This window comes from Dendrobates tinctorius, unplaced genomic scaffold (genome assembly GCF_039654945.1).
Source record: "Dendrobates tinctorius isolate UK_male_01 unplaced genomic scaffold, ASM3965494v1 ptg000075l, whole genome shotgun sequence".
Classification (NCBI taxonomy): domain Eukaryota; kingdom Metazoa; phylum Chordata; class Amphibia; order Anura; family Dendrobatidae; genus Dendrobates; species Dendrobates tinctorius.
In genome coordinates this window covers 27,647,838-27,670,067 of record NW_027361743.1, presented here as the reverse complement: position 1 = coordinate 27,670,067, position 22,230 = coordinate 27,647,838, and the positions used below count along the sequence as shown (strand labels likewise).

Here is a 22,230-nt window from a genome sequence, read left to right as displayed (position 1 = left end):
TTTCCTTTTCTTTGTCTAAGTAAAGCACAGTTTGTTTCTTGCTTTATTATATAGAAACTACTACTTTCAGAAACCAGAAAACCCCAAATCTATGCACATTCAGGAGATTGGAAGCTTAAATATAGCATACAGTTTCAACTCTGCATTACCATGTGGTTTAAAATATTCTGTATGATGTTGTTTTCCTACTATACATTACATATACAAGTAAAGCTTTCTAGCTTTTGTCGTAATCTCCGAAATATCTTCGCTAATTGCTCTGCAAATTTAAAAACAATAACATTTCCTTTTAATCAGCACCAGCTTATTAGCTGAGCAGTATGTATGGTAACACAGATGTGTTTTATTAATAATGGAACTGCAGCTGACCCGCCAGTGCTAAGGGCCAAAACTGACTAAATAATGTTAAACTGTAGCACACTCTAAAGAGTGCTTTATACTCCCACATTAAAAACCTGAAAATCTCAATGACTTTTGTAGACTCAGAAACTATAGACCAAAACACATGATCCCACAGTGCCCTGAAGTATCTAACATGTGTGGTTGGGTTTTTTTCTGGTAACTATTTGGTTTATATTTTTAAAAAGATTAAGCAACCGTTATTCATAGCTTGTTTGTTTTAGCACTTTCCTATTGGTGCTGGAGCTCAGTCCTCATGGACCCTTCTCCATTGCGTTGTTCAATGGTTAGCTAACAAATGTTATCTGTAATAACTCTCAATAAATAATTAATTGCACAGTAAAAGTTACAGTGAGGAAAATAAGTACTTGATCCCTTGGTGATTTTGTAAGTTTGCCCACGCTGTCACACAGAGGACAGCGGCTGTGACCGGCAGTGACATTGTTACCGCCGGCTGATGGCTACTACTGTCATCATTGTATGCCTGATCTTGCTGATAGCAGCGAGATTAGGTGACGCTGATGAGTATTCATCAGTCGACGCCTTTGCATAGCGGTAGGTAGCTTTACTGCTATCCACAGGCACCAGAGAACAAGAAGATGAACGTGGATAATTTGATTAATAAGTTGGTGAACGAGGGCTAGTGTGGGTGAGTCTTTCTTTAAATAAAGTTTTTTTTTTCCTGTGTGTGTTTGTTTGCTACTGGGTTAGCAATAGGGGTGTCTGACTGACTCATCCATTACTAAGCCCCCCAAAAATTACTCCAATTATCACCACACCAGGACAATTGGGAAGAACTGAGGCTAAGCACCAGACCTGGCACATTAAATATAATGTGCCACTTCTGAGGTGGCTGCCAGCTGATATTTATCAATTGAGAATGACCCAATAACCATGCGCATTCCCAGCCTATTAATATAAGTCTGCAGCTGCCTGCTTACCCTTAGCTGGTTATAAAAAATAGGGGGACCCAACATAGTTTTTTCATTTATTTATTGCTAAAAAATGAATGAAAAATACTAATAAATAATTTATTGGAAATAAAACATTGTGGGGTCCCCCCTATTTTTAATAGCCAGCCAAGGGAAAGTAGACTGCTGTGAGCTTGTCTAATGCTGTAAAGGGGCCAATATCCATGGACATCCCAGTCTAATAGCATCATCCCCCAGCTGTCTGTTTTGCCTTTGCTGGTTATTAAAAATAGGGGGACTTCATAGCTGATATTAATATGCTGAGAATGGCCATGTATATTGGCCCCTTCCCAGCCTAATAAGACCAGCCCTCAGCCATCCTAGAAATGGCACATCCATTAGATGAGCCAATTGTGGCGCTTAGCCTCGGCTCTTCCCGATTGCCCTGGTATAGTGGGTAAAGGGATTGTGGGTTTGATGTCAACTGTGTAATGTGTCTAGCAGACACCTCCATGACTAACCCAGTAAGTAAAAAAATAAAATCTTATTTTGGAAAAATCTCCCCAACAATTTCCCTATTTCCCCCATTTATAAAAAAATAATAATAATTCACAGCGGTACTCCGTAACCCAAATCGAGATCCCATGATGAGCCTCATCTTATTCATCCAGTCTATGTATCCCATTTCAGAGAATGCAGCTCTATAGGTTACCACAGTTCACAGCGGCCGGTTTTCACAAGGGCAGAGCAAGACCCAGCAGAGGCTGCTGCTCCTGTCAATGGAGCTGCTTTCTCTGAATGGGGCTCCATAGACTGGATGAAGATGACAGGGAACATCGCGGGACCTCCATTTGGATTATGGTGGACCCTGTGGATGATTTTTTAACCAGCCAAGGTAAAACAGAGAGTCTGCACTTGCCCTAATAATGGAGAGCAGTCTAAAGACTTATCCCTTCTTAGAATCTGTGCGCCGTCTCCTTGCTTAAAGACCATAAAAATTTGCACTAAATAAAAAGGCCTATATCGCTGGAATCGTATGGCAGATTTAAAAAAAAAAAAATGGCATACTCATGGAAAGAGCAGGAATAATATAAAAGCAAAAACTTACCACTTTTTACCTGTTGACAAGACATCTTTAACCCCTTAAGCCCCAAGGGTGGTTTGCACATTCATGACCGGGCCAATTTTTACAATTCTGACCACTGTCCCTTTATGAGGTTATAACTCTGAAACGCTTTCATGGATCCCGGTGATTCTGACATTGTTTTCTCGTGACATATTGTACTTCATGTTAGTGGTAAAATTTAATTCATATAACTTGCGTTTATTTGTGAAAAAAATGGAAATTTGGCAAAAATTTTGAAAATTTTGCAATTTTCCAAATTTGAATTTTTATACCCTTAAACCACAGAGATACAGCACACAAAAAACTTAATAAATAACATTTCCCACCTGTTTACTTTACATCAGCACAATTTTGGAACCAAAATTTTTTTGGTTAAGAAGTTATAAGGGTTAAAAATTGACCAGCGATTTTTCATTTTTGCAACACCATTTTATTTTTACGGACCACATCACATTTGAAGCCACTTTGAGGGGTCTATATGATAGAAAATGCCCAAAAGTGATACCATTCTAAAAACTGCACCCCTTAAGGTGCTCAAAACCACATTAAAGAAGTTTATTAACCCTTTAGGTGCGTCACAGGAATTTTTTGAATATTTAAAAAAAATGAACATTTAACTTTTTTTCACAAAAAAAATACTTCAGGTTCAATTTTTTTTATTTTACCAAGGGTAACAGGAGAAATTGGACTGCAAAAGTTATTGTGCAATTTGTCCTGAGTACGCTGATACCTGATATGTGGGGGGAACCACTGTTTTGGTGCATGGCAGACCTCAGAAGGGAAGGAGCGCCGCCGTTTGACTTTTTCAATGCAAAATTGGCTGGAATTCAGATCGGACGCCATGTCGCGTTTGGAGAGCCCCTGATGTACCTAAACAGTGGAAACCCCCCACAAGTGACCCCATTTTGGAAACTAGACCCCCCAAGGAACTTATCTAGATATGTGGTGAGAACTTTGAACCCACAAGGGCTTCACCGAAGTTTATAACGTACAGCGGTACAATTAAAAAAATCATATTTTTTCCACAAAAATGATCTTTTCACCCCCAATTTTTATTTTTCCAAGGGTAACAGGACCCTAAAGGATATTGTGCAATTTGTCCTGAGTGCGCTGATACCCCATATGTGGGTGTAAATAACTATTTGGGCGCATGGCAGAGCTCGGAAGGGAAGCAGCGCCATTTGACGTTTTTGGCTGGAATTGAGATCAGACACCATGTCGCGATTGGAAAACCCCTGATGTACCAAAACAGTGGAAACCCCCCACAAATGACACCATTTTGGAAACTAGACCCCCCAAGGAACTTATCTAGATGTGTGGTGAGAACTTTGAACCCCCAAGGGCTTCACAGAAGTTTATAACATACAGCCATACAATTAAAAAATCATATTATTTCCACAAAAATGATCTTTTCACCCTCAATTCTTATTTTTCCAAGGGTAACAGGACCCTAAAAGATATTATGCAATTTGTCCTGAGTGCGCTGATACCCCACATGTGGGGGTAAACCACTATTTGAGCGCATGGCAGAGCTTGGAAGGGAAGCAGAGCCATTTGACGTTTTTGGCTGGAATTGAGATCGAACACCATGTCGCGTTTGGAAAGCCCCTGATGTACCAAAACAGTAGAAACCCCCCACAAATGACCCCATTTTGGAAACTAGACCCCCTAAGGAACTTATCTAGATGTGTGGTGAGCACTTTGAACCCCCAAGGGCTTCACAGAAGTTTATAATGCCCAGGCATGAAAATAAAAAAATCGTATTTTTTCCACAAACATGATCAATTAGTCTCCAATTTTTTTATTTTCCCAAGGGTACCAGGAGAAATTGGACCCCAAAAGTTGCTGTCCAAATTGTCCTGAGTACCCTGATACCTCATATGTGGGAGAAAACTACTGTATGGGCACACGTCGGGGCTAGGAAGGGAAGTAGTGACGTTTTAGAATGCAGACTTTGATGGATTGGTCTGCGGGTGTCATGTGCGTTTGGAGAGCCCCTGATGTACCTAAACTATTGAAACTCCCCACAAGTGACCCCATTTTGGAAACTAGACCCCCCATGGAACTTATCTAGATGTGTGGTGAGCACTTTGAACCCCCAAGTGCTTCACAGAAGTTTATAACGCCTGGGCGTGAAAATAAAAAAAATCATTTTTTTCCACAAAAATTATATTTTTGCCCCCAATTTTTTATTTTCCTAAGGGTAACAGGAGAAATTAGACACCAAAAGTTGTTTTGCAATTTGTCCTGAGTATGCTGATACCCTATATGTGGGGGTAAAACACTGTTTGGGCGCATGGCAGAGCTTGGAAGGGAAGGAGCACCATTTGACTTTTTCAACGCAGAATTGGCTGGAATTGAGATCAGACGCCATGTTGCATTTGGAGATCCCCTGATGTGCCCAAACAGTGGAAACCACCCAATTATAACTCCAACCCTAACCCCAACACACCCCTAACCCTAATCTCAGCCCTAACCCTAGCCCTAACCCTAACCCTAACCCTAGCCCTAGCCCTAGCCCTAACCCTAATGGGAAAATGGAAATAAATACTTTTTTTTTATTTTATTATTTTTCCCTAACTAAGGGGGTGATAACGGGGGGTTTGATTTACTATTTATGGCGGTTTTTATTTTTGGCAGCTGTCACACGCTAAAAGACGCTTTTTATTGTAAAAATAGTTTTTGCATCACCACATATTGAGAGCTATAATTTTTCCGTATTTTGACCCACTGAGTCATATGAGGTCTTATTCTTTGCGGGACGAGTTCACGTTTTTATTGGTACCATTTTCGGGCACGTGACATTTTTGATCGCTTTATATTCCGATTTTTGAGACGCAGAATGAACAAAAACCAGCGTTTCATGAATTTCTTTTGGGGGGGTGCGTTTACACCGTTCCGCGTGCGTTAAAATTGATAAAGCGGTTTTATTCTTCGGGTCGGTACGGTTACAGCGATACCTCATTTAGGTCTTTTTTTATGTTTTGGCGCTTTTATGCAATGAAAACTATTTTATATAAAAAATAATTATTTTTGCATCGTTTTATTCTGCGAGCTATAGCTTTTTTATTTTTTTGCTGATGATGCTGTATGGTGGCTCGTTTTTTGCGGGACAAGATGACGTTTTCAGTGGTACCATGGATATTTATATGCGTCTTTTTGATCGCGCGTTATTGCACTTTTTGTTTGGTGGTATGATAATAAATCATTATTTTTTGCTTTTTTTTTTATTTTTTAAGGGGTTCACTAAAGGGGTTAACTAATGGGACAGTTTTATAGGGAGGGTCGTTACAGACGCGGCGATACCTAATATGTGTACTTTTATTGTTCTTGTTTTTTTTATTTTCAAAAAATGAATTTATTGGGGAATATTTTTTTTTTTTTTTACTAATTTATTTGGCGATTTTTTTAAAATTATTTTTACACATTTTTTTTTCTTTTTTTAACTTTATTACATTGTCCCAGTTGGGACATCACTGTCCTGTGACAGCATCACAGATCACTGTGACAGATCAGCGATCTGTCACAGGCATAGACGCAGACTTCCTCATGCCTGCGCTTTGCAGGCACTGAGGAAGCCAGCTCCCTGCAGGCCCCCGAAGGTCCCCGTCGCCATCTTGGATCCGGGGGCCTGTAGGGAAAGAGCCCCCCGCAGCAGCACTGCACATTGCGCTGCTGTGGGGAGCTCAGGGAAGCACGGAGGGAGCCCCCTCCCTGCCGATGCTTCCCTTTAACCCCCGGTACACAGCGATCGTGTTTGATTGCGGTGTACATGGGGTTAACATGTCGGGGGAGGTCCGTGACCGCCCCTGACACATTGTGCCGGGTGTCAGCTGTGATAATCAGCTGACACCCGGCTGCGATCAGCGGCGCTCACCACGTGAGCGCCGCTGATCACTATGACGTACTATCCCGTCCCTGGGAGTTAAGTCCCAGGGCACATGGACGGGATAGTACGTCATATGTCAGAAAGAGGTTAAGTAGGTGTGGTGTAGTGACCACTGTGTCCACTAGGGGGCGCTGTATGGATGTCCCAGGAGAGTGGATGAATGGCAAGATACTGAATGACCGTTATGTATCTCAAGGTGGGTGGCCTTGAGATGGAGATTTATGCGTGTGTTAATCAGCAGTTATACTGCTGAGGTGCTGGTTCAATGTGTCAGGAACTAGTTACCTCCAAACCCACCCAGGGGGTGCGTTTATTAACACTGTTGGAAAGAGTGTGTAAATGCTTGAAGGACCTGTGATGAGGTCAGAGTCATGTGGGCGTCACTATGAACCATATAATGTGGCCAGGGTAGGTCACATGAAGGTGAATGCAGGGACCTGGTTGGTCCAGAGCGGAAGGTCTCGTGAGGAGAGTTGTCTCCTGGCTAACAGCCTGTGTGTGGCTGGGTGTAATGGCTACCAGCGTCTGAGAGTCCCAGAGGAGAGAGTGGATGTCTGCAGCATGGAGCAACAGCCATGAGGAAACCCTGACGTGGGTGAGATAATTATGAGGCTGAAGAGCCTGTGTATGCTGGACATTGCTACCAGAGTGAAGCTATAATGGACGCTATGCTGTTATATGCCATTTATGTTGTTTCTGTGGGTTTATGATGGAGGAATAAACCGCATGGACTATGTTCTGATTTATGAAAACCCGGTGCCGGATGTGTTTTGTTCGCTGCCTAGCGAGGATCCCTTAACTGAATAACAGCGCTACCTCACATTTGATGGAGAAAGCTATGGGCATTAATAATAATAATAATAAGTTTTATTTCTATAGCGCCGACATATTCCGCAGCACTTTACATTTCAGAGGGGATTTGTACAGACAATAGACATTACAGCATAACAATAATCACATAGATTATAACAGATACCAAGAGGAGTGAGGACCCTGCTCGCAAGCTTCCAGTCTATGAGGAAAGAGGTAGACACGAAAGGTGGGTGGTAACAGTTGCCCTGATTGTATGGACCAGCCATAATGTTAAGTGTATAACAGTACAGACACAGAGGGCTAATGGATGCATAAAGCATGTGGGAACATGATGCGGGAAATCTGGTTATGGTAAAACTTTTGGCTCTGCCACACAGGGATAGATTAGGTTAATGTGTTGAGGCGATAGGCCAGTCTGAATAAATGCGTTTTCAGGGCACGCTTAAAATTGTGGGGATTGGGGACTAATCGTATTGACCTGGGAAGTGCATTCCAAAAGAATTGTCGCAGCACGTGTAAAGTCTTGGAGACGGGAGTGGGAGGTTCTGACTATTGAGGATACTAACCTCAGGTCATCAGCAGAACGGAGAGCGCGGGTAGGGTGGTATACTGAAACAAGGGAGGAGATGTAGGGTGGTGCTGAGCCATGAAGGGCTTTGTGGGTGAGGGTAATAAGTTTATACTGGATTCTAGAGTGGATGGGTAGCCAGTGCAAGGACTGGCACAAGGTAGAGGCATCGGTGTAACGATCGGCGAGGAATATGATCCTTGCTGCAGCATTCAAGACAAATTAGAGAGGGGAGAGTTTGGTAAGAGGGAGACCGATTAGAAGAGAGTTACAATAGTCGAGACGAGAATGAATAAGAGAAACAGTAAGAGTTTTTGCAGAGTCAAAAGTAAGAAAAGGTCGAATTCTAGAAATGTTTTTGAGGTGCAGATGACAAGAGCGAGCCAGTGATTGAATGTGGGGGGCAAAGGAAAGCTCGGAATCAAGTATGACCCCAAGACAGCGGGCATGTTGCTGGGGAGTAATAGTGGAGCCACACACACAGAAATAGCAATGTCGGGTATAGGTACATTAGTAGAGGGAGGAAACACCAGGAGTTCAGTCTTTGACAGGTTCAGTTTCAGATATAGTGAGGACATTATATTAGACACAGCGTTTAGACAATCGCCGGTGTTTTCTAGAAAGGCTGGCGTGATGTCAGGAGAAGAAGCGTATAATTGGGTGTCATCAGCATAGAGATGGTACTGGAAACCAAATCTACTGATTGTTTGACCAATAGGGGCAGTGTACAAGGAGAAGAGGAGGGGGCCTAGAACCGATCCTTGGGGGACCCCAACAGTAAGGGGAAGGTGAGAGGAGGAGGAACCGGCAAAAGATACAGTAAAGGAGCGGTCGGAGAGATAGGAGGAGAACCAGGAGAGAACGGTGTCCTTGAGGCCAATGGAACGGAGCATAGTGAGGAGGAGCTGATGATCCACGGTGTCGAATGCTGCACAGAGATCCAAGAGAATTAGCATGGAGTAATGACCATTTGATTTAGCTGTTAGCAGATCATTAGAGACTTTAGTGAGGGCAGTTTCAGTGGAGTGTAAAGAGCGGAAACCGGATTGGAGAGGGTCGAGAACAGGGTTTTCTGAGAGATAGCGGATAAGACGGGAGTGGACCAGGCGTTCCAGGAGTTTAGAGATGAAGGGAAGATTAGAGACAGGTCTATAGTTAGCGGCATTATTGTAGCCTTGTTGCTGGGAGCAACGGAAGAGGACTGCAAAGTCGGTTGCTAAGGGCAACGCTGAGCCAGGAGGGCTGACGGTTGGGGAAGCCACTGCCCGGCTGTGGTTCTGGAACCGTGGGGTGGCCTAGTGAGTAAGGCACTGTCCGGATCGGTGAGCCCAGTGCGGCCATTTCCCCAGGCGGAAAAGACTTATAGGATACCTCTGCGGTAGAGGGGTCCGAGAACCTGCGCGGCCAGCAGGTGACGGTCGTGAAAACCGTGTTGTACTGACCGTGGTCAGTGAGAAAGAGACTGGTGATTGCTATAGGGTGGCTCTGTGGAGAAGAGGTATCCGAGGACCTGTGTGACCGACACAGGTAACGGACAGGTGTTCGTGTTGACCTGACCTGGGTCAGTGATAAAGACTATGTGCCTGGAGGGTTCAGTGAGCAAAGTCCTGGAGGGTCAGTGTTGGGATGTTCTGGGAGAAGAATCGGATCCCTGGAGCACGTGGTATGACCTTGGACCTGGTGAGGCGTAAGTGTTGGGCAGTCTCAGGCAGAGACAGATGTCCTGAATAGCACCCGCTAAGCCCCTGGACCTGGTGAGGCCGGTGTGTTGGGAAACCCTGGGAGGAGGGCCACTCCCTGAATAGCGCCCTGTGTGTTGGACGGTCTCAGGTGGAGACGGAACGTCCTGAATAGCACACACAGGACACGTGAGTTTTTGTGTGGTGTTTTTTTTAATCTTTTCTCAACTCAGCCTGCGGTGGCTCAGTGGGAGTCAAGAAGGGGACAAGCGGCTTCCGGTAACTCGGCGGGGTTACGAAGGGGACAAGCGGCCTCCTGTAACTCGGCGGGGCTACGAAGAGGACACCAGCCGCTGTGTGTGAATAGCAGCCGGTGGTGTCGGTGATCGGTGACTGCAGGAGCTGTGGTGGTGCCAACAAAGACTTGTGTGGTATCGTAAAAGAGACAAACTGTGTTGTGTGAACTGTGGTCTAAGGAGACGGGTATAACGGACATGGGGAAATCCCGAAAGGGGGTGGTGGCTCAGAAAGGGGTGGAGTCCCGGAAGGGGGCGGTGGCCCAAATCGGGGTGGTAGCCCAAAAGGGGGTGGAGTCCTAGAAGGGGGTGGTGACTCAAATTGGGGTTGTCCAGAATGGGGCCGAGTTTGGAAAAGTGGCAGCACTGGGTACCTCAAGGGGTATGCCTGGGGAACCACAGTGTGTGTCTGAGTTTTGAGGAATGTGGAATATTCTTTCCAGATAATGATGGGCCACAGGTGTGTACCATAATGCTGTACCGAGAAGGAGTCTCGGGTCGGCTGAGCTCAAAGTGTCAGGTGACTCTGACAGGATCTCCTCTCACTTTCTGTCTGACCGAGAGAATGATCCAGGTTCGCTGTAAACACGGGGGCACGGTGAACTATGCGGTAGACAGAGTGATGTTTGAGGGACCCATAGGTGGTGAGTGCCAAGGGGGCGGGATACCACGGGACTTAGTCTATACCTTGGAGAGGGGCCGGGACTTTGTCGTGTTTGATGACATATGGCAGGAGGTTGGAGATGTTTCTACTGTTGGGCTAACAGATATTGAGACGGTGACTGCTCCTGACGTGGACAGGTCAGAGGTAGAACTGACCGGAAGAAGTACATCTGCCCAACTTACGGACCTGACGTCTCATGATATGACGGATGGTTTGCTGGGAGATGAGACGACTGGAGGAAAAACACGGTTAGTGGGGAACTGGAAGGATTACTCGACAGGCCGGGGTGACTCACACTCTGGGGGTGACTGTGGCTCTGAGAGAGAAAGACAGCACAGAATAAAAGGGCTAGAGAAGGAAGTCTCTGAGCTCAGAGGTCACCTGTCAGCGTGGCAGAACGTGACCAAGACGCTTAGGGAAGAGATGGAAGAACATGTCAAACGAGAAAGAGTCCTGAGACAACTGGCCGAGAGCAGGGTTGAGGAGCTCGAGAAAGAAGTCTTGGAGCTCAAAGAAACTAAGAGGTTTTCTGCGGGAGAAAAAAGCTGAAAAAGACAGTCACCCAGTCGGGTCAACTGTAGTGGGGGAAGTGTCCGTGGTAAAGCCAGAGCCTCCTGGCCAGGAAGAGAGCAAGGCCACGACCTTCAAGTTTGTGATTGATGTACCAAAAGACATGCAAGAGGCCTGTGCTGAAGAAGGTGTGCATGAGGCTTTTAAAGAGGCGGTCAAAGCGTGTAAGGTACACTGGGCGCCTGAGACTCGGCAGTTGGTAATAATATCAGCCAGAGAAGACACAGCAAAGCGGGTGGCTGTCCTGAAAAACATGCATCTGCAATGTCTTCACACCAAACAGCTGGTTAGGCGGAGTAATATGAAAGCTGCTCGACGCCTAGAGTTAACAAGAGAGGCTATGGATCGGCTGGGTTTGCGGAAAGATGTGGTTACGGTACCCAAAGCGCTGATTGGGAGAATCATTGGAAGATCCGGTAAGGTAATGCAAGACCTTGTGAATATCTCCGCTGTGGTGAGGGTGAGGATCCTTCCTGATGATGAAGACCAGGTATCCAGTGAAGAGGGTAGGATTCCCGTCCTGGTGGTTGGCTCCGTGGAAAGCCTGAGAGACTTTCGAATGCTCGTGGAGTATCGAGTGGGGTACCTGCAAGAAATTGAGCAGTTGAGGCTGGACCGCTGGCGAATTAATAAAGAAGTACTTAATACCAGGTGGTGGCCTGGGTGCGTTTGGAGGTAACTAGTTCCTGACACATTGAACCAGCACCTCAGCAGTATCACTGCTGATTAACACACACATAAATCTCCATCTCAAGGCCACCCACCTTGAGATACATAACGGTCATTCAGTATCTTGCCATTCAGCCACTCTCCTGGGACATCCATACAGTGCCCCCTAGTGGACACAGTGGTCACTACACCACATAGGATAAAAAAGTGCATGTCTATATGACTTCCATAGCCTATTATTATTAAAAGCATCCCAGGATGCAGGTTTGTCATTTTCAGAAAAAAATCCCACATTTGGTAGACATCTATTTTTCTGGAGTTCATTTTGCCTTATTTTTTTTTATAATAGTGAATGTTATATGTGAAAAATAAAGCTTCACATTGTATAAACATCTCAAATGCTTCAGGCACGTTTTTGGAAGGAAATAAAACCAATATTTTTGCTGCAAGGCACAATTAAAGCAATCCTTTTGCTAAGTACAGCTACCCGACAAGTTTTCCTAAACACAATGGCACGTGCGATTCCACTGCTAGAGACACATAGGGAAGGTCTACGACTTTCACAGGCAATCAATGTGGAAGATCTAAAGGGTGATTGATGCAAATATACAATATGCTCATAATAGAATTATAGCTTTCTGTTTAGTGGAGGTAAAAATAAGAATGGTTCCATGTAAAGACATGTGTAACACTCTGAGGTCTCCCAGGATGTTATTCAACCTCTTTCAAGCTCTTTCCCATTTAAAAGGCTAGGTTCACATTGCGTTAGGGCATCCGTTTAACGGATCCTTTAAACGGATACGCTAATGTCACTTTTGTGCACTTTAGCGCCATAGCGCTAACGGTATGTGTTAACGCATGGTAGCGCTACGGTACCAAGCGCTACCATGCGTTAGCCCATACAATCCTATGATTAGGGTGAATTCGCTAGCGCTATCTACGTTAACGCTATCTAACGGATACGTTAGCGCACCCATTGATCGCAATGCAAATAACGCATACTAACGTATGCCGAAATCGGCATCCGTTCACTGTGCGTTATTGCCAACGCACCCAAAAATGCTGCAAGCAGCGTTCGAGGGTGCGTTAGGAAATAACACATACTTGCTAACAGATGTTAGTATGCGTTATTTGCATTGCGGTCAATGGGGGGCGCTAACGTATCCATTAAATAGTGTTAACGGCATAGCGCTAGCGGATTCACCCTAACGCAATGTGAACCCAGCCTAAGGCTCTGTTTGTGGTTTGTGTTAAAGTGACCTCACCATAGAAATGAATTTAACACACTACATTAACACTGTTTTTTTAATTTAAAAAAAAAAAGCAACCCAAAATGTACCCTCTTAGTCATTTGGGATCAGACATACAATTCTTTGCAGAACACTAACTCAAACTGTTGGTGTCGCTGTCAGAGGTAACATCATCTTGCTGTAACTGAGATGAATGATCTGTGACTTGCTGGAGGCAAAGGAGGCCAATTTGTGGCATGCATTTGGTAGTACTACTGCACAGGCAGATTTTGCCAGTGGTTGGGGTGCTTCTGCTGCATCTTCCACGTTCATTGTTTTTTTTTCTTTTACATAGAATCATAGAGTTGGAAGGGACCTCCTGGGCCATCTGGTCCAACCCCCTGCTCAAAGCAGGATTTGCTAAATCATCCCAGTCAGATGCCTGTCCAGCCTCTGTTTGAAGACTTCCATTGAAGGAGAACTCACCACTTCTCGTGGCAGCCTGTTCCACTCATTGATCACTCTAACTGTCAAAAAGTTTTTTCTAATTTCTAATCTGTCTCCTCCCATTCAGTTTCATCCCATTGCTTCTAGTCTTTCCTTGTGCAAATGAGAATAAAGTTGATCCTTCTACAATGTGACAGCCCTTTAGATATTTGTAGACAGCTATTAAGTCTCCTCTCAGTCTTCTCTTTTGCAAACTAAACAATCCCAAATCATGCAACCTTTCCTCATAAGACAGGGTTTGCAGACCGGTCACCATTCTGGTCGCTCTTTTCTGAACTTGCTCCAGTTTGTTGATGTCTTTTTTAAAATGTGGTGCCCAAAACTGGACACAATATTCCAGATGAGGTCTGACCAAAGAGGAGTAGAGGGAAATAATGACTTCACGTGATCTAGACTGTATCCTTCTGTTAATACATCCTAGAATTGCATTTGCCTTTTTTTCTGCTGCATCACATTGTTGACTCATATTCAATCTGTGATCTATTAGTATACCCAAGTCTTTTTCACATGTGCTGTCACTTAGCCCTATTCCTCCCATTCTATATATGCTTTTTTCATTTTTATTGCCCAGATGTAGTACTTTGCATTTCTCCCTGTTAAAAACCATTCTGTTAGTTACTGCCCACTTCTCCAGTTTATTTAAATCTTTTTGAATCCTCTCTCTCTCTTCTCTAGTATTAGCTATCCCTCCTAGCTTTGTGTCATCAGCAAATTTAATCAGTTTACCTTCAATTCCTTCATCTTGTCCATTACCATTGCTACTTTTTCCATACATTTTATTCAACAATTAACTTTTGACAATCTTTTTAATCTCAATTATTCAACCCTTGCCAAAAAGGCGTAACAAGAAATGCTAGGTAGGTATGTGTACAGAAAGCAAAATGTGGCCGCAAGTTGAAGTAAAAGTGAGGCATATATAATTGCCAAATAGGACTAGAATAACAGATGTGCAAAAACAGACATGCACAGTTAAAAAAAAAAGTGTAACAAAAATGTAGACATTTAAATACTCTTTTAACAACATGCCATAACAAGAAATGCTAGGTAGGTACATGTCCAAAAAGCTAGCACCTGCAACATGGTGCTGAATTTCTAATGTGGGTATAGTTATAAAATGTAATTATTAAAAAGACTTGTGCAAAATTAAAATTGCTTGCAGCACACACTGTGAGGTAGATAGTCGCCATTAAATGTCTGCATTTTTTAGATTTTTCTTTGTATTTTTAAAAAAATAGTTATTCCTCATATTACAAAAAGGATTGCACAAGAAATCCAAAAACTCAGTACAGTCGCATGTGACAAGCAGTCACATACTGATTTCATATTTTTATTAAAGGAAATCTGTCAGCAGATTTTTCTTATCAATATATGAGGGTTTTGTTTGTTTGCAATGATTGTTTTAGCACCAGTAGCTTATCATTGCTGTGAATAGCTGGTCCCTGAGCTTTGGTCCAACATGTCCCCTCCTGTGATAAGCAGCTTAATGTCTTTGGACATAGTATATAGAGTCTGATTGTGTGAAAATGGCTGTCCCCAGTAATGTAAGTGATACATTGTTGGATTCAGGGTCTTTTTGCCTACATCATGCTTCTTTCAGAAGAGGTAGCAAAAACCAGCTGACTGATTCCCTTTAAGTACAAACTATTGTTCTGCCTTGCTGAAGCTTTTTAATGCATTGAGAATGGAGAAACATGTGCAATTGTAATTCTAATGCAGCAGGACAAATGACAACTACTCCATATCACTAATGGTACCTCTCTATTTTTCCCTAACCCTGTCAATTGAATCTGTATTTTTCACAGACTACTATCTTCTTCACTGATGGAGTATTTGTCCAATGCTTTAGGCTTTCTCTTCATACCTCTTTTGCTGAGTTGTGAGCTCAGACATCCTTTCATTATTCTAAATCACTATACTGTACAATGGCTGATGCATTCCCTACCTTGGCTTTTAAACAGGCTATGATACTCCCCTGGGAATTTGGGAAGTCTCTAGATTAACTTTGCGGAATATAGAGGTCACAATTGCAGAGGCAGGTGACCAACACTCACTATTGTTTATTGAAGAATGCAGAACATACTATTCAGGTTTTACAAAGCCTTCATGTGGAAACGTCACCCCTCGAAATTCTTAATCTTGACATGGATTAAACCGGGCAGTGTAGTGTAAGTGATTGTGAGTTCTTCATGCTTTTCCAGAGGGAATCCCCCAGGCTTAACCAGTAGAGTAGTATCTGTTAGCAGTGGCTAGCTAGTAGATAAATAGAAGGCACCAAGATGTAGTATTGAGGCAGCAGGTGGAATTGTAGTCAGAAAGGTGTAGATGTACATAGTAGTCGCGGATCTCAGGATGGCCAGCAGACATTTTTGTGCATGGTGGGTGCGCAGGCTCAAAGCTCTACAGTACTAGCAAAATTCACCTTTGCATTGTCCTTATTGCTTAGACAAGAAGTAAGTTATATATTTCTTAGTAGAGCATATAGACTTTATATAAAGAGGTTCCCCACCCAAAAAAAGTCCCTTTGTGAGCCAGGACAAAAGAATTGGATCTGTGGGAATCCAACTGCCCGATTCTTTACTCCCTCGTATTTGTAATCAAGAAAATGGAAAGACCCCATACACATTGAATGGCCGGCTGGCCTAGATGGAATTGACAGGTTCAGCCAATATTAGTGCGGCCAGTTTATTACTGGATTGGTGAGTCTGCAGTTGGGTGCATTAGATGAGGCATACAGCAGATGACCAGGGACCAGTTGGGTCCATTAGACAAGGCATACAGCAGACGACCAGGGACATTATCATCTGGCTGATCCACCCCATGAGCCTTAGCATGTTTTGTTTAAATGCAGGACTTCTATTTGTACAGAAAACCTCTGCCAAAGTACAAAAACACATTTCCATATGCATGATACATAAACGCGAACTCAATATCCATAATTGGTACCCAAAGGCTTTGCGATAAACAATTAAGATGGAATCTGTCACATTTTTTCCAAAAGAAAATAAAACAAGTTTGTTCCCGAAAGACTTCTTTTCGCAAAGTCCAACAATACATCTGGCCATATAATTACCGTGTTATTACAAAGAGAGAAGGAAGGCATTCACACCATTCTCTTCGGATAGTCCTCCTAGCGTTTCAGGTGTGAAGCATTTCCATTCCAAGCGGAACAATGTTGCATAAGGCAGCGGCCAACATCTGAGCGGCAGCCGGCAATGACTGGATTACAACTACGGTACTCTATCAAAAGCCATCTGAAAACAAATAATTGAGTGGGCTGGAGGAATAATAACTTTGGTGCCTCTGGAAGTGGAAATGTCATCTTGCAGATTTTGTTATTTCAGAAGTCATCTGGAACACATTTCAACAGCGCTGTCTTGGCACACCTGGGGCTAAGCCGGGCCTTTCTTGGCAAATAAGTTTATAACAAGGTATTTATCAATAGAAAATGATAGTCAAACCAGATCTACACACAATAGCAGCTAAGTGTTACAGAGCAGGAAGGCCTATGCGTTACATTATTATCCTAAATGAACTGTGGAGAGCTTGATCTGTACTTACACTGGAACCCAAAGATAAACTCAGTCTGGAGGACGGGACCATAAATCGTCATTCTACGAAGGACTTTATAGCTCAGGTTTCTTTGTCTATTTTTGCACCTCGATGAACTTAAAAGCATAACTGTTTCCTGCAAGCTGTGGAGGCCAATAACTTTGTGGCCTCTCTCCATGAGTATGTTAGTAAAACCCATCTGTCTAATCCATACATGTATGTTAGGTTGGCCATGATGGACCTTCGTCTTTTTTTTTCAACTATGTAACTATGGAGAGGAAAGTCAAACCCCTATGAGGCTAATGCCCAGTAGGGAAAAAAATTCTTCCTTACTGCACATATGTTAATCGCAACAAATCTATGGATCTGATCTGAAAAAAATATATTTTCTTTTGTGTAAGCTGGACACAAATTCAAGGATGATTCGGGTGGACCTTAAACTAATGAAGATGATCATAATCAGTATCTGACATGCTTAAGTCCAAAACGAGCATGGTTTATGGAACATTGCAATTGTCCACATGGTATAAAATCCCAATTTATACTTCTACAGGTTGTTCTGGACTAATCCACCACTGCCTTTTTCTTAACCTTTAAGGCTAGTTTCACACTAGCGTTACCAGGCGCAGCGCACGGCCGCCGCTAAGCTCCGCTCCGGCCGTGCCCCCTCCAGTCATCTCCTCCTCTGATCGCTTGAGGCTGCAAGCGATCAGCGTACCCTATATTTAGTGTTGGGTACGCTGGTAGTGCGCTGGCATGATTTTGCCGGTGCTTGCGCCCTTTTGGTGCTGCGCCGACGTGCACCAAATGTACTGTGTTGCATTTTTGTGCGCTCGGCACAGCGCCAAAAGGGTGCAAGTGCCAGCAAAATCATGCCAGCGCACGACCAGCATACCCAACACTAAATATAGGGTATGCTGATCGCATGCAGCGTCATGCGATCAGAAGAGGAGATGACCGGAGGGGGCGCGGCCGGGGGCAGAGCTTAGCGGCGGCCGTGCGCTGCACCCGATAACGCTAGTGTGAAACTAGCCTAAGCTCCTTTTGTATCTCCATTTTACTGGCTTGTTTTCAAAGTCTGGTGTCTGGAAATACAAAGTCCATTGCCACATGTACGGTTGTGCCTTGCACTGCAGCTTGGTCCTATGTTTGGGTATTATAACTCATGTCAGCATCAGTCTTATATGAAGAGGTCATTTTTTTCTGGATTATAAAATCTGTTATTGGTTATAAATGTGTGATTGATGGGCATAAAACGGCTTGGATGCCTATGGATCATGGCGATAAGAGTCCCATGTCCATTGGTTAAATACATTGGGAGTATGCATGTCAGTCCCAAAGAAGTGAATAGAATAGTGCAGTAGTCAAATAGGGGACATTCAGACTCTCAATTCTTGTGATAATTGGAGGATTAACTCATAAATAATGAGTGCTAGTATTATATATATAGGTGCCTGGCAGCGAAATAGGCCACTAATCAACTGTCCATTGTTTGCGAGTAAGCCAATATTGCTTTTCAGTGACCCATATTCTGTATGCACAGAACTATCATAATTATGATTAGCATATCACCTTTGTTGGCAATAACAATGATTTTTATGCTGACCTGAATGATCCAAATACCCAACAAAGGAGCATTTGCTCATTCTTTGGGTGATTGCCTCTTGTTCATGACTATTGGCTCATCTAAATAACTTTTTCCTCCCCTCTCCTCAAGGGTAAATTGCCCTAGGTCATTCACCACCTTGGGGACCTCTCCAGTGGTCTTGGTGGCTCTTGGGTGTCGTGTCATGTACGGTGACAGACTGTTATTCCACGGGTCCACCAGTAACCAACTCCTGAGCCCCAATTTTCAACTACATGTAAATGTGACATTATCCTCAATCACAAATTTATACAACAATGAGCTGGGTAGAGTGTAAAATGAATAAGATGTCGCCTTTATCAGTACATAGTGATTCAAGTATATTGTGCCAAGTACTGCTAATATAAAAGGGTGGTGGCCCACTCTTGCACAGGGGCCCACCAGAGGATTCTCCTACTCTCCTATGGGCCAGTCCAATCCTGCACATGTAAATGACTTTCTTTTAAAGTCTAAAGTAGTCACTGGGCCAAGAATTTACACATTCACCTTTCATAAATGTGGCCATGGGAGGAGTCATTTAAAGTCCAAGTATTAGAGTCAGATGGAGGCCCCATCAAATTTAACCAAACGACGGGTCATTCTTTTTAAATAAACGATCATGCCTGGATAACCTGAGCATGCATGTTTATAATACATGCAGGAAAGATGGCTGTCGGCCAATCTTATGTATAAGGGGGCGCTTTGTTTATTTCATATAGAAAAATGGCGATACTTCTTGTCTAGGACATTCCCGTCTTACGCAATTATAATATACTAGATGGAGGCCCGATGCTATCGCATCGGGAAGGCGATAATGTCACGATGGGGGCAGGCTTTGCAACGTTGAGAATATCCCCCCCATGTGCTCACCCACCTATCCACTCTCTCTTTTTCCCCATGTGCTGACATCCCCCGTCTGTGCTCTCTTCTTTGACCTGTCTACCCCATGTGCTATCCTCCTTGTCTGCTGTCTGTCTCCTTCCTGTGCTGTGTTCTCCCCTCATGTGCTGTCCCGTTTGAGCTGTCTACCCCCTGTGCTCTGTCTCTCACACCCCAGAGTGTGTGAGTCAGTGTGTGTGGTGCGTACGGCGTATAGAGTGTGTGTGTGGTGTGATTGTGTTCCGATGGTGGTACCACGCCATAGGTTGGTACCAGCAGCAGTTTCCATATTGAGACACCCATCACTTGGGTGTCCCAATATGGCGGTCAGTGAATTTCCTCCGCTTGGAATTCTGGGATACGGTGACATCTGGACAGAACAGGAAATGAAAATATTACAAGGCAATTATATAAATAGATATTAACTTGTTAGAAAGAGTTCCAGAGTTGCGGATGTGAAATATTCTCATCTTCCCCATCTGATTTCTGGTGAAATACTGCATAACGCCATCGCTTGCCGTACCGGGGTCTTGAAATGGGATCTCACACTTCTGTGCAGGATGGAGTTAGTTTTGGAGGTCGCTTGCATTATAGCACAGTATGGAATGCTTGTTATAAGGAAAGCGTTAATGAGGGAAACCTCATGGAATAGAAAGATTTCATAGAGGCGCTTTTAAAACTCATTGTTTGACATCTGTAATACGTATTAGGTATTGTTCTGGAGCATTTTCTGAGAACTACAGGTTGGGTAGGTCTAAATCTGGTTTACAGCTGTCACATTAGGAAGACATGTATATTTTGTAATTTCACAGTAGCTGACTGACATATTTGCTTCTGCTTTTCAGAGTGTCTCCGCTGCAGAAATCTGAAATTGTAGACATGGTAAAGAAACATGTAAATGCCATCACACTGGCCATTGGAGATGGTGCCAACGACGTAGGAATGATCCAGACCGCACACGTCGGAGTTGGGATCAGTGGGAACGAGGGCATGCAAGCAACCAACTCCTCCGATTACTCCATAGCTCAGGTCAGGAGCTCAAACGAGCAGCTGTCGTAGACTGTTGACAGGGTTATCAGATATATGTATCATGAGGCTGTTCCAGAATCCCACACAAATCATTTGGGGATATCAACTGTGCTGTCACCAAAACCCCAAAGCCAGCACCTTGGATGCCCTTGTGTAGTTTTTATTTTTTAATCTGGCTGTGGAACACTGTCTTATATTGTTTGGAAGCTATATTATTTGGTATTAGCAGATGTGAGCTTCGAGGAGCAAGGGAGAGGCGCCACTCAGGACAGCTTTTGTCTAAACTCCCTTCCTAAATATGATATATATCCCTCCTGGACAATGTTCCATGGTTTTGTTGAAGCGATTTACGACTCCTGAAGTTCATAGAAGGTCAGAGAAGCTAGAGGTTTTTTTCTGTTCTCGAAAATTATCTAAATTTCCACCACACCCATCCCAGGGTTGGCCAAGTGTAACTTTGTGACTTTCACTAAACTAATGATCTTTATCATCATTACTGTTAATTTGTGGAGGCTACAAGGTTACAATCAACATAATTTTAAATGACCATCAAATCAAGAATGTTTTTTTTTTTAGTTGAATTTATGTGCATTAGGATTATCCTCTGCCATTTTTCATGGGTTTAAACAAAGCCTGGACAATGTAATGGCTATGGACAGCTTTGAAATAATAAAAAATGCTTACTGGTATATCTGTTAATATTCAACTTTAGTTAATAAAGATGCAAATAAAATATTAAAATTACATTTAATTATGATTAATGAATTAAAAGTTTCAGCCTGCAATCCTCAGTCCTTCATTCATTTTCAGACCCCTGATATGTAGTTTGCAGCCTGATCTAAGGTTCAGACGTTTCTAGCGTCGTCTCACCTAATAATATAGGTTGAATGTCACTTGCTTTCATGAATCAGCACAGCTCTAGAACTGCATCTATTTCTATAACCTGTTTTGTTGTTTTGTCTGCCATCCATAAGACTTTAGATACTTTCCCCTCGATCTGTGTACAAACATCCACCACATTCAAGGGGAGAGCAGTGAATGCCATCAGGAACAGCAGCTCTGATGGATGTATATCTTTTTTTTACAGATCAGTAGGGGTTATATAAAGGACTTACAAATAGAGATGAGCGACTTTGCCTTTTTTAGGGTCGAGTCGGGTTTCATGAAACCCGACTTTCTCAAAAGTCGAGTCGAACGAAATCGACCGACTATCGGGAAAAGTTTGTGGTCCGACTGAAACACAAAACCCAATGCAAGTCAATGGGGAAGCAAAGTCGGCAGACTTTAACCCTAGAGGTGGCAAAATCTCTCTCTCTCTCCGGACTCTGCACATGTGATCTCGTTGCCCACAGTGTACATCCTTACTCATTGGCTAAAAAAAAGTCACGTGCAAGCATTCTGGGAAATCCGACTTTGGCGCTCGTTTTGCCAACTTCACGCTGTGGTCGTGTTTCGGTCGGCGAAACCCGACTTTGGCATAAGTCGGCGACTTCTGAATCTGGCCGACCTGTTTCGCTCAAGTCTACTTACAAAACACTGCAGCAGCAAATTGGTAGAGCAATTGTAATGAAGAGTAGTTAGATAGTTGGCTAAAGATTTACTATACTTTTGTTTATTTAATTACACAGGTCTACAAGGTTAACATTTTTGAAAAGTCAGGCTAGTTTCACACTAGCGTTCTTGGGCGCAGCGCAGGACCGCCACTAAGCCCCGCCCCTGGCTGCGCCCCCTCCGGTCAGTTCCTCCTCTGATTGCATGAGGCTGCATGCAATCAGCATATCCTATATTTAATGTTGGATACGCTGATCGTGGGCTGGTCTGATTTTGCT

At 43.5% G+C, this 22,230-nt stretch overlaps 1 protein-coding gene across 1 annotated transcript in view; it reads left to right on the top strand.

The window, feature by feature from the left end:
- ATP8A2 (ATPase phospholipid transporting 8A2) overlaps positions 1–22,230 on the top strand; it is a 1,255,085-nt gene that overhangs the window by 666,896 nt on the left and 565,959 nt on the right. The window contains exon 26 of the mRNA XM_073583121.1: positions 20,218–20,401. Within this exon, the coding sequence (XP_073439222.1) occupies positions 20,218–20,401 (184 nt within the window). The remainder of the gene's footprint in view (positions 1–20,217; positions 20,402–22,230) is intronic.